Source organism: Lynx canadensis, chromosome D3 (assembly GCF_007474595.2).
Source record: "Lynx canadensis isolate LIC74 chromosome D3, mLynCan4.pri.v2, whole genome shotgun sequence".
Lineage (NCBI taxonomy): Eukaryota > Metazoa > Chordata > Mammalia > Carnivora > Felidae > Lynx > Lynx canadensis.
The window spans coordinates 45978185-45997701 of record NC_044314.2 but is presented as its reverse complement, the minus strand read 5'-3'; the positions used below and the strand labels follow the sequence as shown (position 1 = coordinate 45997701).

General features: G+C 37.2%; 1 protein-coding gene across 5 annotated transcripts in view; it reads right to left on the bottom strand.

Annotated features, from left to right (window-relative positions):
- SS18 (SS18 subunit of BAF chromatin remodeling complex) overlaps nt 1-19128 on the bottom strand; it is an 88116-nt gene extending 68988 nt beyond the window's left edge. Inside the window, exons 1-4 of one of the 5 annotated variants that reach the window (XM_032595312.1) lie at nt 18893-19001; nt 16209-16285; nt 7565-7601; nt 7372-7456 (exon numbers count right to left, since the gene is read on the bottom strand). In XM_032595312.1, coding sequence (XP_032451203.1) covers nt 7372-7456; nt 7565-7572 — 93 coding nt within the window. In that variant the 5' untranslated portion in view covers nt 7573-7601; nt 16209-16285; nt 18893-19001. Of the gene's footprint in view, nt 1-7371; nt 7457-7564; nt 7602-16208; nt 16288-18104; nt 18207-18892 lie in introns of those variants that run through there. The other 4 variants (XM_030336104.1, XM_030336105.1, XM_030336101.1 and 1 more) reach the window with 4 other exon arrangements.
- Between the last annotated feature and the right edge of the window lie 389 nt (nt 19129-19517).

Genomic DNA, 19517 nt, shown 5'->3' with positions numbered 1-19517 from the left:
ATTAATAAAAAGAAAATGATAAAATGCCATTATGTCTCAAAACTAAAAAAATGTATTTGTCAACCCATGTTTAAAGAAGAAAATGGGGCGCCTGGGTGGCGCAGTCGGTTGAGCGTCCGACTTCAGCCAGGTCACGATCTCGCGGTCCGTGAGTTCGAGCCCCGCGTCAGGCTCTGGGCTGATGGCTCAGAGCCTGGAGCCTGTTTCTGATTCTGTGTCTCCCTCTCTCTCTGCCCCTCCCCCGTTCATGCTCTGTCTCTCTCTGTCCCAAAAATAAATAAACGTTGAAAAAAAAAATTAAAAAAAAAAAAAAAAAGAAGAAATAACACTGGAAATTAGAAGCTATTTGAAACCGAATAAATATGAATATACTACATATTCACACTATTAGAAATGTATGCCCTTAAATGCATATTATTAGCATTAAAAAATGAAAACTGATAAAGTAGGCATTCATCTCAAAACTCAGAAATAAGAAAAGCAAAATACAGCAAAAGGAAATAAAGATCAGAAATTAATCATAATCAAAAATATACAAAAGAGCAACAGTTCACAAAATGTGGTTCTCCAGACTCTTTTAGAGTCTAAAAGGTCAAAACGATTTCCATAACAATATTTTTATGCTATGCTGATATTTACAACAATGGTGCAAAAGTAAAAAAGTGGACGTAACTCCAAGAGCCTTAGAATGAATCAAGGCACCAAACTCTAGAGTAAATCACTGTATTATTGATTACCACAGACTAACAGTTAAAATAAAAAAGAAAAAGTCATTTTCACTTAAGAATGTGCTTGATGAAGAAGTAAAAAGTACTCATTTATTAAATTCTCCATGTCAGTTAAATATTCTGTGACAAAATGAAAAAATAATAAATATATCTGCTGCAAATCAAAGTAAGATAAAAGCACCCTGTCACTGAGTTGCTTGCTGATACAGGCATTTTCATGGAATACCATTTTTACTTGAAAGAAAAACTGCTGGACGTTTAAACTATACTTATCCAGGCTTGGTATCTGGCAGACATTTGCTCAAAAATCAACACAGTGAGCCTGGAAAGCAACTGACAGCATTTGCTGCCAATGATAAACTCGACTTTTCAAGCAAGAAATGAGAACTTGGTGGGGCGCCTGAGTGGCTCAGTCAGTTAGGCGTCCGACTTCAGCTCAGGCCATGATCTCACAGCTCGTGGATTCGAGACCCGTGTCGGGCTTTGTGCTGACGGCTCAGAGCCTGGAGCCTACTTCGGATTCTGTCTCCCTCTCTCTGTCCCTCCCCTGCTCATGCTCTCTCTCTCTCTCTCTCTCTCTCTCAAAAATAAACATTTTATTTATTTTTTTTACATTTTTTTACATTTATTTATTTTTCAGAGACAGAGCACAAGTGGGGGAGGGGCAGAGAGAGAGGGAGACACAGAATCCGAAGCAGGCTCCAGGCTCTGAGCCATCAGCACAGAGCCCGACAAGGGGCTTGAACTCACGAACTGTGAGATCATGACCTGAGCTGAAGATGGACGCTCAACCGACTGAGCCACCCAGGCCCTCCAAAAATAAATAAACATTAAAAAAAAAATTAAAACAAAAAAAGAAATGGGAATTTGGCAAACTTGTATCTACTGTCTTCAGTTTGACAGCTTCCCAATGCTTACTTTTGATGAGACTGGTGGAGATATCAAATGTGGGTTTTGGTATCATATGTCAATATTTAGAAGTTGTACATAACTCAATGCACTTACATTTTCCAAATGACCAAAGCATATTACAAAATTATGCATGATTAGAAGATACATCCAAAATGCAAAATGCAGGGCAGACCCATAACTTTAATGTACCAGAATAAGAAAATTCTATTGATACGGTTTCAGATTCCATACTGAAAACAACCTTTAGAAAAAACACTTGTTGAGATCCTCCATACTATCAAAGAAGATTATTGTACAACAATCTGAAAAGGCTATTAAAACAGTCTTCCCTTTTCTGATTCTGTATCTGAGTGAGAGATTAAATTTTATTTTATTTCAACCAAAACATATTACACTAGATGGAATTCAGAAATAGGTAAGAGGGGTGTCTGGGTGGCTCACTCAGTTAAGCATCAGACTCTTGATCTCGGCTCAGGTCATAATCTCACAGCTTTGTGAGTTCAAGCCCCGCATCGGGCTCTGCACTGGTGGTGTGGAGCCTGCTTGGAATACTCTCTCTCCCTCTCTGCCTCTCCATAGAGAGTGCAGGTGATCTCTCTCTTTCTCTCTCTCTCTCAAAATAAATAAACATTTAAAAAAAACTTTAAAAAAAAGTAGTGAAGAGAATACAGCTATTTTCTGTTAAGTCAAACATTTAAAAGAAATTTGCAATATTATTAAACAATGCTATTCATAGCTCACTAAATCTGTTCTAAAAGATATAGTTATTTTTCCTTTAAAGAATGTTATTTGTATTAACATGCAGTGGGTTTATTATTATTCAATTTAAATGAACTCCTAAAATTAAAAATGTTTCTGTCTTGGGGCACTTGGGTAGCTCAGTAGGTTAAGCGTCCCACTCTTGATTTCAGCTCAGGTCATGATCTCCTACTTTATGAGACCAAACCCCACATTGGGCTCCCAGCTATCAGTACAAAGCCTGCTTGGGATTCTCTCTCTCTCTCCCTCTTTCTGCCCCTACTCTACTTGCTCTTTCTCACACGTGCGCATGCGCGCTCCCTCTCTCTCTCTCTCAAAATAAATAAATGTTAAAAAAAAAAAATTTCCTGGGCTGCACGGGTGGCTCAGTCGATTAAGCACCTGACTGTGGCTCAGCTCATAATCTAGTGTTTCATGAGTCTGAGCCCCACATCCAGCTCTGTGCTGACAGCTCAGAGCCTGGAGCCTGCTTCGGATTCTGTGTCTCCCTCTCTCTCTCTGCCCCACCCCCGCTCACATTCTGTCTCTCTCTCTCTCTCAAAAATAAAATAAAACATAAAAAAATTTTTAATTTCTGTCTTAATTAAAAAACTGAGGAAAATTTACAAATATATCAACATATATAACCTATATAAAGTTCTTCAGAGTCCTCAATAATTTTTAAGTATAATGGGGTTGAGAACAAAAAAGTGATTCTTTGAAAAGACTTAAAAACAAAAAAAAAAGGTAAAAACAACTGGCAAGTGTGATCAAAAACATTTTAAAAGAGAAAGCATTAATAAATTATGTTAAAAATAAAAAAGAAAATATCACCACAGACGCTGAGGATATTGGAAAGATAAGATTATTTCATGAACTTTATGCCAATAAATTTGAAACTTAGTAAATGCTAAACAGCACAATTTACCAAAATAGGCAACTCATAAAATATGGAAGTTATCAACTGTCCTATAACCAACAAAGAAATTGAGTTAGTAAACAAAAGCTTTCTCGCAAAGAAAACTCCAGATCCAGATGGTTTTTCTAAAGAATTACACCAATCATTTAAGAAACAGTAGCTCTATCATGCAAAATATCCCAGATAAGAAAAAGTAGGAAAATTCTCCAGCTCATTTTATAATGCCAACATAACCTCAAAATAAAACCCAGACAAATGCATTGTAAGAAAGGAAAATTAAAGATCAATTACACTCAAGAACAAAGACATAAAAATCTTGATCAAAATTTTAACAAACTGAATACAGCAATTTTTTTTAAGAGACCAGGACCAAACCAAACCAAACCAAAGACCATTATTACCAAGTGGGTCATGAAAAGCAGGTTAATTACAAGAAGGCAAGATTTACTACACATTAAAAAGTAAATCAATGTAATTCACCACATTAACAGATTAAAGAAGAAAAAATTTATGGCCATCTCATTAGGTGCAATAAAAGTATTTAATAAAATTTAACATCCATTCAACATATAACTCAGTACAACAGAAACAGAAGGGAACTTCCTTAATCTGATGACAGGCATCTACAAAAAAACTACAGCAAACATCATACTTAATGGTCAAACAGTGAAAGCTTTCCCTTTGTGATCAGGAACAAGATAAGGATGTCCTCTATCACCACTTCTATTCAGGAATGTAGTGGAGGTCCTAGCCAGAGAAGTAAGGCAAGAGAAAGAAATAAAAGGTGTAAGGATTGGCAAGAAAGAAACAAAACTCATTATTCACAAATATGTTCGTGAATACAGAAAACAGAAGGCATCTACGGAAAAACTGCTAGAAATAAGAACTGAACAAGACTGTGAAATTCAGCATCAATTGCATTTCCATGTAAATAGCAAATGCAGTTAGAAAACTTAAAAAACAAAGACTCTTAAAATAGCCTCAAAAAATATGAAGTGCCTAGCAGTAAGTCCAATGAGAGATATGCAAATCCTCTGCAGAGAAAATCTTAAAACTCCACTGAAAGATATTTAAAGGACAAAATAAATAAAACTACGTGCAATGATCATGATTTGAAAGCCTCAATATTGTAAAGATATAAATTCTCCCCAAATTTATTTAGAGTCAAGGTAATCTCAGTGAAAATCACAACAGGATTATGTTGGAAATGGTGATGTTTAAGCATATATGGAAATGCAAAGGACCAACAGCCAAGGTATTCTTGAAAAACACAAGGAGTAAGAAGTTTTCTAACATACATCAAGATTTATTAGACTATGACAAGTGTGACAAGATAGTGGACTTTATAAAAACAGACCAATGGGATGGAATAGAGATCCAAGACCCACACATATATGGACACCTGATATATGATATAGGTGGCATAACAAAATAGAGAAAGGTTATTTTGTTTTGTTTTTCCAATAGATAATGCTGGGACAGAGATCTATCCAAATGGAAACAAATGAAATAAAATCCATTCCTCATACCATTCACAAAAATAAATTCTACCTAGCTGGTAATCAAGTCCATAATAATAATTACATAAATTACTTCTGATTCAAAAAGAAATTTATTGATTATCTATTCCTAGTGGAATATATCTTGAGGATGAGCACCTTATTGTTAGTGGCAACCTTGGTATTGTTATACCGAAATTACTTTATATGTGTAGTAGCATAAACCAAATAACTATAATAATATCATTAAGGTACCAAGATTTTTAGAATAAGACAGAAAAGATAATACATAAAATCAAAGCTAACTAAAAAACCTTTCCTGAAGGGAAATATCACTAATTCAATACTTTATTTCTTTTTCTAAAAAACGTGTTTACTAGTTCTGTCCACCAAAAATACCTAGAAAAACAAAAACCCAGTAATAATAAATGTCCCAAACATCTATAAATTGTGGTCTCTAAATATCAGTTCCCATTGAAAAAGTACTGCTTGAATAAATGGCTGAGGCAGAATAACTCTTGGGCAGAAATAGTCAGCCTGATAGCTCTCCCAATTCCTAAAAGAAAAGAAGCTATACAAGAATACCGGAATCATGTCAGAAGGACACAAGAGCCAAATGAAGAGGGGATCACTGACCAAAGATGAGATAACTTGAAGTGTCATAAAGAATGACTGCAATGGACTTAAACCCATTAAAAATATAAAAACCTGTACGTTTAGATGACAATAATAAAAAAAAAAAAATCACTGGTCACTTTCACAGATTACCAGGGGCCAACTGGTTACTCTAAAAATTGATAAGAGGATAGAAACCAGCCTTTATCATGATTCTCATATAGGGACTATTTCAGGATAATCAAATACTTAATGAAAGGAAGTTTTTCTTTTTAAAAGAAGTACAGCTAATAAATGTAAGAGGAACTGTACAATTAGAAATTCATCATTCTGTGATCCCAAAATAAAATAACAGATCTGATCAACAAGCATCAATGACAGCTAAAACCATTAAGGGAATAGTTGATGGAGAACTTTATAATAGATTGATCAGGCTGTACTCATTGATCAATCTTAACATTACTAAAAATGGAACAACCAAAATGTTCCTCCTGATGTGATACAATAGATAATACACAGCACCATCAATGAAATATTCCTAACACAAAACTAAACCTAACCCTCATCAAGCCTCCCTACCCAATTTTCAGTTTGTAGGAAATAAGAGATGAAATGGAAGAACATGTTAAAGGACCATGAGGATACAATCAGCCAAATCCAGAATGTGAGAAGCTACAAAATATGCGACCCAGTTTCTTCAACAAATAAATGGAGAATAAAAAAGATAAACTGATATAGATTAAAAGAGACTTAGGACACATATCAAACCAATGCAACACGTGGACCTTGTTTGGATTCTGCGGCAAACAATCACTAAAACATTTGTATGTTTTGGGGAATGCAAGCTGGTGCAGCCACTCTGGAAAACAGTATGGTGGTTCCTCAAAAAACTAAAAATAGAACTACCCTACGACCCAGCAATTGCACTACTAGGCATTTATCCACAGGATACAGGTGTGCTGTTTCGAAGGGACACATGCACCCCCATGTTTATAGCAGCACTATCAACAATAGCCAAAGTATGGAAAGAGCCCAAATGTCCATCGATGGATGAATGGATAAAGAAGAGGTGGTGTGTATATATACAATGGAGTATTACTTGGCAATCAAAAAGAAGGAAATCTTGCCATTTGCAACTACGTGGATGGAACTGGAGGGTATTATGCTAAGTGAAATTAGTCAGTCAGAGAAAGACAAAAATCATATGACTTCACTTATATGAGGACTTTAAGAGACAGAACAGATGAACATAAAGGATGGGAAACAAACATAATATAAAAAGAGGGAGGGGTACAAAACAGAAGAGACTCATAAATACAGAAAACAAACAGAAGGTTACTGGAGGGGTTGTGGGAGGGCGGATGGGCTAAATGGGTAAGGGGCACTAAGGAATCTACTCCTGAAATCATTGTTGCACTATATGCTAATTTGGATGTAAATTTTAAAAAATAAAAAATTAAATAAATTAAGAAAAAAACATTTGGATGTTTTTAAGATAATCAGTGAAACTTGAAGATAGGCCGGCTATAATAAAAAGTAAGGAATTTTGATTAATCTTGTTGGGTGGAACTAGGGTTCTTCTCTGCCATAGATGCATACTGAAGTATTTACCAGCAAAAGCATAGGATGCCTGGGATTTGCTTTGAAATACTATAAACTTATTCATAAATGATTTGTGCAATTACAAATTAAATAAATAAATTGGTAGGCAAGTGGGTATGTGGGTGAATGGATGGATGGGTATAACTTTTTCAGGGAGGGAATCAATTCCAGGTGAATTAATTCAAATTAAATACGAAAGCAAAACAATAAAGCTTTTAGAACAAATAGAAGAATACCCTCATGTTCTCAGAGGGCAGGATTTACTAAACAATACTTAAAAATCACTAAACAAAAATGTGTTATACTATACATAACTCTATAAAGATGGTCTACTTTACACTATTTTAAAGGTACTTACTGCTGGTAAAAGAGACTGCATATTTTGATTAGAATCTGCTATTGTAGCAAGGTAGACCAAGTTCGTATGCAACATTTGCTGATACCTATTAAAACAAAACAAATATCAATATTAAAAATAATTTTCTTCCTATCTGCTTAAATACAAATAGCATTCTAATTATTTCTCGAGTTTAATAAAAGATTTATGTTACCTGAACATCAATAGCACTTCAATTTTTCCTAGTTCCTCTGCAAAATAATTCCAAATAATAAATACATTCAAAGATAATAATAAACACAGATCTTACCATTTGCTAGATACTGTTATAGTTGTCTTATATATCTATATATTTTATCTAGTCCTTAAACTAACACTATGAGGTAAAAGTTCATATTTTCTCCATTTCACAGATGAGGCAACTGAGGTTCAGAAAAGTTAGTAACATGTACAATATTAATGTTGTACAGCTTAGTAAATGGAATTACTGAGAAATTTACTGGCTCTACACATAGTACATATGCTTTTAAAAAAGAGACCTAGAATGAAAGAATTCAACAAAACTGGTATGTTTATTCCCTTCCCTCTGCCATTTTCATGTTGCCAAAAACTTCAAAGCCAAGTATAGGCAACACGCTCTGCTAAAAATGTCAAAAAAGAGGTAGGAACCACACAATTTTTTCTTCTCCTGCAGCAGTGACCAATAGTTTATGCCTGCTACAGTTATACTGCCCATCTATTGGGGCTCAGCATATAGAGAAGACAATGAACAGGTGTCTTCAATTACATATATACATATTCATATATGTATGTATGAGACAAAATAATTACATACATGTATATATGAAACAAAATAACAGGACACCAATACCACTAAGAATTTACTTTTAAAAATACAGCAAATTCTCACTACTGCAATGAAGTGGTTAAACATGTTCATTGTGATCTTATGAATTGGTTTTGCTAACCTTCTGCAAATTAGTAATGATCCAGTTACTAGTGTTCGTCAACCCTCCAAATATAAACTTGAATCCTATACCAAACTGTCAGGCTGTTTTAGAAACTGAGAAACATTAAATACAAGTTAAAATAATAAAAATAAGATAAAAGAACTTTATTCAGCTAAATAAAGTCTTCTAATACAGATCCCAGATGAAGTCATTCTCTAGACGCTATATAAGGAATCCTAGTAAAGTTTTTGCTGCATTATTTTTTTCTATTAGAACTGGTTTCACTACTTTTTTCTTATTAGAGAAAAAAAACCTTATTTCTCAATTACCTTAAATTTTCCTGACAGGTTTATGCTCTTAATTTTTTTTTTTTTTTTTTTTTTACAAATTTATTGAGGTATAACTAAAATACAAAGAAACACATATTTAATTTGTACAATTTGATGAATTTGGACATATACAAACACCTGTGACTACCATCATCACAAATCAAGATAATAGACATACCCAACACTTCCCAAAGTTCCTTTGTTTCCTTTTGTTTTTGATATTCTTGCTTAAAAATAATTTAGGCTGTTAATGCTTCTCCTCACATATTACCCTATGTTGCTCAATCAGAAAGCATATAATGTTTGTTATAAGGACCAGAAATGATTAAATTGTACTGATCTATTCACAATGGTTAATTATGTTGTCAAAATTCTTACAACAGCACTAACAGGCACCACTAGCTGGAACTATTTCATTATTCTGTAGAGCTCTTGAATGGAATTTAAGATACAGGGTTCCCAAATCTTGCCATTTTTAATTAGAACATATAACCCATTTCAAAGTCTACTCCATGAAGTCTTTCTTTTCTTCTCTGAGTATTAATATGGCTTTAATATATTCAGATATGAGATTTGCTGACCACCCTGCAAAAATAAAAATAACAAACCTTACTAAGGGACTATGGTTTCCTCTAACTAACCCTTTAAGGAAAAATGTTAGTCATGCTGATTAGTCCTTAACAAGTCAATGTTAAAATACTGTTAAATCTAATCTGCCAAGGTCTTAAAGCCTCATTTGTAAGATAATGAGAGAGTTAAAGTAGATCTCCAAAGTCCCTTATGGTTCTAAATATCTATAAATAGAGCATCTATTATGGAGTACCTTAATTTGTAAGCCATTTCCCCAACCTAAATCTTTTTAACGTTCAATTTTGAAATCATTTTAAACTTACAGTTTTAAGAATAGTATAAAAAACTCCCAAATATCTTTCTCCCATACTCCCCAATCATTGGCATTTCACGTCTTCCTCCATATCTAAACACACACCAATATACACACACATGCAAGCACACACATACTTTTTTCAAAACCTTCTGAGAATCAATTACAAACATAATACTTCTGACACTTCAGTGTCAACTTCCCCAAAACAAGGAAATTCTCATATACAACCACAGTACAACAAATTAATGTTGATATTAATTAACTGATAATTTATATTAATTAATTAATTAATTAATTAGGACAGTAATATCATCTAATCCACAGAACCCATTCAAATTACTCCAATTGTCCCAATAGCCCTAAATCTTTTTACTTAATATAAGGTATCTTACCAATATTCAGTAGGTTTTCTTTTTTGTAAAACCGCATTATTTTTACAGCATTCATCTAATAAGCTTTTTCTAACATCATTCAAGACTCAAAGATGAACAGTAATGAAAAGGTAGTATATATACACATTCTAAGTTTGTGTATATGTCACCCAAAAAGCAATAAACAAATATTCCAGAAGAATTTGGCTTCAGCTGACCCCAATGAAAGGATAATAAAAAGCAGATTCTTCTATAAATACTAAAGAAACATTTTCCTAAACTTCAAACACTATTACATTTATCACTGAATTAGTATTACTTTAATGTACATGCTTATTATCTCTAGAACAGTCTACATTAACAAAAGAAAATTGAGTGGTGATAAGGGCAGATATAAACATTTCAACATTTTACACTGGATGATGGTAACTTCCTACTACACACTCACAGACATTCCAGTACACCCGTAATTGTGAACCTATTCCATGAGAGGCAGTTACACTTCCCAAAGATTCCACTAAGAACCACTCCACCAATTATCTTGAACAACATAAAATAACCACTGTTAAATTTATTTATGTAATTAAAAAGTCCGAGAAAGTCAGATCTCCTTTTTAACAAAAAACCTTCACCAAGAAACTATGAAGATAGTATTTATAATAGAAATATAATTTATAGAATAAAAGTTATCTTCCATACTGGAGATTTAAAACTAAACTCTTTTACATAATGATTATTACAAAATTTTTGCATGAAAACCACTTACAGGACCCTCTGAAAGTTGCACCCATGACAAAATACAAAAAAATAAGGGCTGATTTAAGTAAATATAGAAGTTGATATAGAAAATGCTCAAATCAAACACTACCATAGAGCAATAATAATAATAATACATTTAATACATTCTCACACGTATGTTATCAGAATTTAAAGAGAAGAGAACCTGTGCATATGAGCTCCATAAGTGATTTACTAATTTTATTCAGTGTACCATGACTGTGTGTGTGTGTATGTAGATAAAAATACAGCAATATATACAAACATGCTACTGGTGAAAAATCTTTAGGTGGTGAGAATACAGTATTTGCGATCTCATTTTTATGTTATCTGTGTTTTTTAATTTTCTACAATTCATATGCTGCTTTCATAAAAATAAGGTTATTTTATATTTTAAAAAGTTTCAAAGTTATCACATCTTAAGGAATTGTTTAATTAAAACTGAACTACCAATTCCCAGATGCCTGTCATTTATTCATTTCCTCTTCATTTTCCTTTTCCTTTTCCCAATGCAAGAAAAAAGAACATTTAAGGTTGAGACAAGGAATTTTTTTCTCTTCACTCACAAAACAACACTAACAAATTGAAAAAGAAAGACTAAAGAACTCTAAGAATGAAATTAAATCTATCAGGAAGAGCAAAGTATAAGACTATCTAAATCAATTTAAGCCCCATCTGCACAAAATACATGAGAAAATGAGCTCTATTCCAATATGCAAAGAAGGGGGAATTATCATTATACACAAAAAAGCTGAGAACATAAAGAACAAAACAGTATAAACTTTTGCTGACTCAAGTTGGAAAATTTGATTCTAGATCAACACTTCCCATCCATGTCATGTATAGCTGGGTCCTTTAAGAAACTCAATCAGTCCTATACCACAAAATCCCTTGGCTATCTGGCAGTTTAAAAAGCCATACGTGAGGGGTACGTGAGGGGTACATGAGGGGTGCGTGAGGGGCGCCTGGGTGGCGCAGTCGGTTAAGCGTCTGACTTCAGCCAGGTCACGATCTCGCGGTCCGTGAGTTCGAGCCCCGCCTCAGGCTCTGGGCTGATGGCTCAGAGCCTGGAGCCTGTTTCCGATTCTGTGTCTCCCTCTCTCTCTGCCCCTCCCCTGTTCATGCTCTGTCTCTCTCTGTCCCAAAAATAAATAAACGTTGAAAAAAAAAATTTTAAAAAAAAATAAATAAATAAAAAGCCATACGTGAAAATAAGTATTCTAATCAGAACCTGTCAACTTTTATTATCCCATGGCTGATCTGAGGTAGCGAACTCCTTCCTACTGATTACTATCCATAGTTAAACTAAGGAAATAGATCAGCTAATTATTTTTTAAAGAACATTTTGAAATAAGGGCACCTGGCTGGATCAGTCAGAAAAGCATGTGACCCTTGATCTTGGAGTTACAGGTTTCAGCCCCCACATTGGGTGTAGAGATTAATTAAAAATAAAATCTTAAAGAAAAGAATATTTGGAAATATAAACAGATATGAAACAACATACATAAAGTAATGAAAATGGTCATATAAAATACAAAACGTACAAGTGACTAGAAAATAAAATATCCTAGTACTCAGACTTAAGTTTCTAAATATCATTCTCTAAAATACAATCAGGGCTTTGAAGAAATGGGTGATGCCAAACTGGAAAAGGAAAAAGTACAAGATGAGCCTAGAACATTTTGGAGTGCAAGAAAATAAGAAAATGCTCAAAAAATAATGGATGCTTACCAAGAGGCCATCTTGAGGGGTTCTAGTGGCCAACATCAGAAACAATTTAAGAAAGAAAATAGAATTACATATAACCTAAAGAATACAGTTAAGAACCCATAAGTCCATTCAGATATAAACGAATGAATGGAGGCAGGAAACGAGAAATTTTTTCTTAAAATGGGATTTCAAATAAATGTAGAAGGAATGATGGACTTAGTCACCATTTGGCAACCACCACAGTAATAACTGTTTCAATCAAGAATCCTTGCATGGTGGGTGCTAAAATTAATGTGTGAAAATGAGAGGAAAGAAAGGGAAAGTATGAAACAGCTTGTGTGCGTCTCAAGGTATCTCCCCAACAAGATACACATATGAATTATAAAGAAAAAAATAATAACTTCACAGTGGAGAAACTGGCATCATCCTAATTGATTAAAATTCTCACAAATACTGGGAGGAAATTCTTATTCCCATGGCTCCCATTCATATGGCTACTTAAGAATACCCTGAAAAGGACACCACATCATTTCTGTGATGCTCCTGCCAAAAGTGCGTAACATGAATCTAACCAAGGAAAACACCAGTCAAACCCAAAATGAGGGACATTCCACAAAATAACTGCTATGTACGCTTCAACAACATCAACAACATGAACAATAACAGATTGAAGACTGGTTCCAGATCAAATACTTAAGGCATGTGACAATTAAATTAAACATCTGATCCTGCACTGGATCCTAGACCAAAAAAATATATATACTAATGGGACAATCGGCAAAATTTTAAACAGGTCTGAAGTTTAGGTAATAGTATTGCATTCTTAATTTTAACGACTATACTCTGATTAAGTATTTGTGTCTGTTTTTATAAAATACACACTGAGGTAGTTAAAGATAAGAGAATCATGGCTGCAACTTATTCTCAAATATTTCAGAGAAACGATATGGAGAAGAAATGAATGATATGGGGGGGGAGAATGAGTAGTAAGGCAAGTAAGATAATATGTTAACATTTAAGGAATTTCAGTGATGGGCATAAGGCATTTCAGTGATGGGCATAAGGAATTTCTTACACTGTTCTTAAAACTTTTTTTCTAAGAGTTAAATTATTTCAAAATAAAAATTTTTAGAAAAAAATACCCCTTTTCACCAATCAGATGTGCAAAATTTTTTGAAAGATGACTAATATCCAGTGCTGGCAGAGGGTGTTGAAAACCAAGCCTCTGAAACCTGGCTAGGAGAAAGCAAACGAATACAATCTTTTTGCAGGGTAATTTGGCTATTAGGGATGGTCTCTGACCCAGCCATTCCATTTAGAAAATTCTAACCCATTAAAAATAGTGCACTTTGGGGGCGCCTGGGTGGCTCAGTCAGTTAAGCGTCCGACTTCAGCTCAGGTCATGATCTCACGGTCCGTGAGTTCGAGCCCCGCATGGGGCTCTGTGCTGACAGCTCAGAGCCTGGAGCCTGTTTCTGATTCTGTGTCTCCCTCTCTCTCTGCCCCTCCCCTGTTCATGCTCTGTCTCTCTCTGTCTCAAAAATAAATAAACGTTAAAAAAAAATAGTGCACTTCGTGCAAATGCACAAAAAATGTTTGGAAGGACAGGTACTAAACCATTAAAAGTAGTTACCCCTGTGGAAAGGAGAGAAGCCTAAGAATGAAAAGTAAACTGTGACTTGCTTTAACCTCTATAGACTTTTACACCCTATGATGTCCTTTCTACAATGACTTTTTACATGACTTTTTCATTTCAAAAATGTTAAACAGAAAGGAAAAAGACAAAGCAACCATGAGAGACTCAAAATTAGATAAAGCATGAATAAAGGGATAGCAAAAGTCCAGCACAGCAGGAAGGCCCATGCAGAGCCAAGAGCCAGGGCTGTTGGGAAAATCTACTTGGGAACAGACCAGTGAGATCTCCAGGAAAGACAGATGTCACAAAACTATGGTGAGAATAAAATATTCTACAGCTGTGTTGTCCAACAAAGCAGTCACCAGGTAGAATGAAATGTGGCTGGTTCAAAATGACATTTTAGAGTAAGACTTACAAGAGATTTCAAAAAACTAGATACAAACAAGAGTGTAAACTATCTCAATATATACCGGGTATATATATTGGGTATATATTGGGTAGCTTGGGTACGTTGGGTAGCTCCATCAGTCATGTGTCCAACTCTTAATTTCGGCTCAGGTCATGATCTCACATGTGAGTTCGAGCCCCTCATCAGGCTCTGCACTGACAGCACAAAGTCTGCTTGGGATTCTCTCTCCCCCTCTGTCTCTGCCCATCCCCTGCTCATGCTCTCTCGCTCTCAAAAGAAACAAACTTTAAAAAAATTAATAATAGGGGCGCCTGGGTGGCGCAGTCGGTTGAGCGTCCGACTTCAGCCAGGTCACGATCTCGCGGTCCGGGAGTTCGAGCCCCGCGTCGGGCTCTGGGCTGATGGCTCAGAGCCTGGAGCCTGTTTCCGATTCTGTGTCTCCCTCTCTCTCTGCCCCTCCCCCGTTCATGCTCTGTCTCTCTCTATCTTAAAAATAAATAAACGTTGGAAAAAAAAAATTAATAATAATAATATATTTATACTGATTATGTACTGAAGTGATAGAATTTTGGAAATAATGGGTTAAGTAAAATGTTATTAAAATTAATTTCTCTTGTTTCTTCTTACTTGTTTAATGTGTCTTACCAGCAAATGTAAAATTGCATTTGTGGTTTGCAATATATTTCTACTGGACAGTGGTATTCTAGAGACTTTTTAAAAAAATTTTTTAATGTTTATTTATTTTTGAAAGAGAGAGAGAGAGTGGGGGAGGGGTAGCGAGAGAGGGAGACACATAATCTGAAGCAGGCTCCAGGCTCTGAACCGTCAGCACAAAGGCCGACAAGGGGCTTGAACTCAAGAACCACAAGGTCATGACCTGAGCCAAAGTCAGATGCCCAACCTACTGAGACACCTAGGAGCCCCTTCTAGAGACTTTTGATAAAATATTCAACTTGCTCCACTACATCAGATTCTATTAAGGATACCATTTATTTCCAACACATCACTTCAAAGTAACAAGTTTGGTTCTTATGAATGATAACCAATTCTCTATTGCTTTGCTTTCTTAACCACATATATGGATGGTAACTATTCTATACATGTGAAGATCTAACTTTTCCACTGATCAGGCAACACACAAATTTGAAGTCATTATTTTACAATGCAAGATACCTTTAAAAAGAGAAAGAAAGATACCCACTGCATCCCAAAGAACAAATTTTTCTTTTGTAAAAATCAGGAAGTCATTAAAATGTGTATATGAACGTTCATAGAAGCATTATTCATAACAGCCAAGAAATGAAAATGTCCACTACCGATGGATAAATAAAACATAGTATAACCAACCACACAATGAATAATTACTCAGTGACAGAAAGGAAGTAGTCACGTACACTTCAACGTGGATGAATCTTGGAAAACATGCTAAGTAAAAGAACTCAGTCAAAAAAGACCACATATTGTAGCATCCATTAAATGAAATGTTCATAATAGGTAAATCTTACACAGGCAGAAGGCAGATTAGTGGTTATCAGGTGGTGAGGGATTAGGTGGAAATGGAAAGTTACTGCTAGTGGGTATACGGTTCTCTTGGAGATGATGAAAATGCTCTAAAACTGAATAATAATACAACTCTATGAAGATAGTACAAGCTTTGAATTGTACACTTTAAAACAGGTGAATTGCATGGTATATGAATTATATCTCAGTAAAGCTGTTATTAAAAAGAAAAGCAAAAAGTTAACCAACACGGAAATACGAAACAAAAAATTTTTTCATATCATTCTTACTGAGAACACTCTGAGGTCTTTCCTTTATTCTGATAGTCCATTATACACTGAATAAGATGGTTATTTTCATCCAACATCTGAAATAAAATTAGAAAAAGTTTATTGTAAATCCAGTGCATCATGTTAAATTTTCAAAAATCTTTCAGATTTCTAGAAATGTTTATTCATAGGAACTGAACCCATTCAAGTCTTCTCAATCTTATTCTACACCTCTGGAATGATATGTTTAATCAACAATTTTTAAATAATTCTATTCCAATTATTCACCTTTTGAATTATTACCTGAAGCCCAGAAGAGGTTTCTTTTGTATTCAAACATTTTATTACCTCGACTGCCTGTAATAGAAACCTTAGCCTGTCCTGACTAAAAGATAAGGGTCTAAGCTGACTTTGCATCATTCTTATGTTTTGCAGTAGTAACGAAAAATTTCGTCTTACCCACAATGAATACATGAAAACGCCAGCCCATGAGGCTTGAGGAGATAGCTGGCTAGTTTCCCTGTGTTATACAGTATGGTTCTATGATTCTCCAAATATGGAATAATCAACTAGATAATTTATAAGCATGTACAATATTTATTACAGACTTTATGAGCTTACCTTAAAATTAAGTCGTCCCAAAAGTTTAAAAACAAAGCACGTATCGATTTATCATTCTATAGTCTCATAGCAATTCAAAGCAATATTGGATTTAAGGGTCAAATAATTCCTCTAAACAAGGTGGCATTGAGGAAAGAATACTGATGTAGCAATGAAAAGGCCAGTCAGTTTTAGTGCCAGCTTTGCAATCCTTTGCAAAGCACTTATGATTCTAGAGGCTCAGATTTATCTTAAGGTCAAGGGACAGGAGTAGATGTCCCTCCTGAACTTGGCCCACATTTCCCAAATTCAATAAGCATAACATAATACCAAAATCACTCTATCTGAATAATCTAATGTATCTCTTTTAAGTAAAAAACACAAAAATCCATTTCACATTAATTGTGACTTTCTTCCTGCATAGGAATAATTTTCACTTACTAAAAAAAAAAAAGGAAAAAAAAATACTGACATCCTCTTCCAAAAAGTGTACTTATTTCTTAAATAGAATCACTGAATGCCAAAAAAATGTGTCTTTAAAATCCCTTAGTCCAGTCTAATGATTTCACAACATATCTTCTCAGTCGATTCCTCAACCTAACAAACTTCACCATTAGAATATATCTTCTCATTTCTAACATCAATCCCTCACACTGTAAAATAAGGCACTGAATTTGGAATCCATGTTCTCTTCTCATCTGAGAATGAAAACTAATTGATCTGCATCTCCTGAATTAATCACCAATAAACATCTTAAGATGTATGGAAGAAAAACTCTTTTTGGAAAACCAACCCACCCACCAACCTCAGAACTCTTCTACAGTCCAAAAATAAAAGTAAAAAGTGAATCCCTCCAGAAACCTGTTTTTCGTGTATGTACTTGCAGCTGATTGCCAGCCTGCAGACTTAGCCCAATGCACTGTATGAATGCACTGCATCTCCAGGCACTGACAAGCGGGTTTGTTCATAAAATAAAGCAACAGTTGGGCAAATGTCAAATGCCACACCAGAAAGAACTTGACAGTGAACAGAAGCCCATTAACATAATCTACTAGGCATACATCGGTGCCCTGACTGGTACGAAAAGTTGATTTTTCTTCAACTTCCGTCCTCATCTCCGTGTATACAACAAAACTGAAATATTTAAGGTAAACTGCTAGATTTAGAAAGTAACTTTTCAAAGTCTGGCTGACTAAAATTGAGACTACTGTCTTGCTCACAGGCAACACGGGGTAGCGGACAATAAAGAACCTTTGTGTCCCTAACTGGCAGTAACACAGCAGCGACAGAGGCACTACCCTCTAAAATGGGACGCACCTCCCCGACTACTTATCACGACTTCTGCAATAGGTCACGATTATCAGATTGTCTCCACCACTAGACTCCAAGTTCCATGAAGGCAGGGACCATGGCTCACCACCGTAGCCTCAGCACCTAGAGTAGGCGCTCAGTGAGTATCTCCTGATGTACACGGATAGGGAGTGAATCCGGGAGGGAGAGGAGAACTCCGAGGGTAACCCCGAAGTCCAGGGGGCCCTCCTTCGCCCGCCCCTCGGACTCTTGCAGCGTCCCCCCTCCCCTCCAAGTTCTCCAGCGAGCTCCCCAAGACGGCCGGAGTGCGCAGCGCAACGGAGGGCGGCGACCCGCGCTCCGACTTCCCCTCGGCCTCCCGCGACCCGAGATCGGGTGTGCGCGAAGCAGCCGCGGCGCGCTGGGCGGGGCGACGCCAAAGTAACTCCGGAGCGACGCGCGGGGCCGCGGGGGGCGCCGGCTCCGACAAACAGCCGTTCCCCGCGCGGCCGCTGCCGCCGGGCGCACGCGCCCCGCCGCCGGAACGCCGCCCCATCCCTAGAGAAATCCAGCGGCGGTTACTTGGGCTTTTGTGCCTGTAGGAAAGAGCCCAAACGCGCGAAGGACTCCGTGGGAGAACCCGTTCGCCGCCTTCCGCCACCCACTCAGGCACAGCCCGCGGCTCGGGTTCCCACACACGACCGCCTCCCAGCAGGCCCGCCTCCGCCCCTGGCCGGGCCGACTCCCGGGCCGGCCCCGGGTGGCGCTCCCAAGGGCAGGATGGGCCTGGCATCCCCGACCCCACAAGGCTTCACCTTCTGAATCGCAGCGGGAGTGATCTCCCCCTTGCCTCGCTGCCTCGGGGCTGCGAACGCAACAGACATGTTGCCGCCGTCACCACTACGGGCAAGTCCCGAGCGCTCCGGGTGAACGGCAAACTGGGGGAGAGACGCCGGCCTCTCGGGCCGAACCACCTCGGGAATGCGGGGAGGGGGGATGCTCCGGCGCCGAACGAAGAGCCGGCCGGCCTGGCCTACAGGAGTTACTCCGGACCATAGAAGTCCTCTTTTGGCACGTTACCAGCGAGGCATTGCCTCGCAGCACTGCCCTGCTCTAGGTAGACCTCTTGTCCTTCCCCCTTTCGTGACCCGTCCCCCCTCCCTTTTGAGCTAGTGGTAGGGCCGCGCCCCAGTCCTCCCTCCGCTTCAGCGATTCAGGAAATGGTCCCGCCGCCGCGGGAGAAGGAGAGGCTGGGGCAGACCCTGTCACAGGAAATGCGAGCGGCCCGAGCCGGCCCGCCCCTTTCGCGCGGGTGCAACTTGCCTCTCTCTCCGGCGCGCTGAAGCCTCCCTCCAAGTGCGTTTCGGCGCTCGGCTCTAGATCTGGTTCAGTTTTTCCAACTTCATCTTAACCCCACGCCCCCGGGGAAGAAGTGGCCGC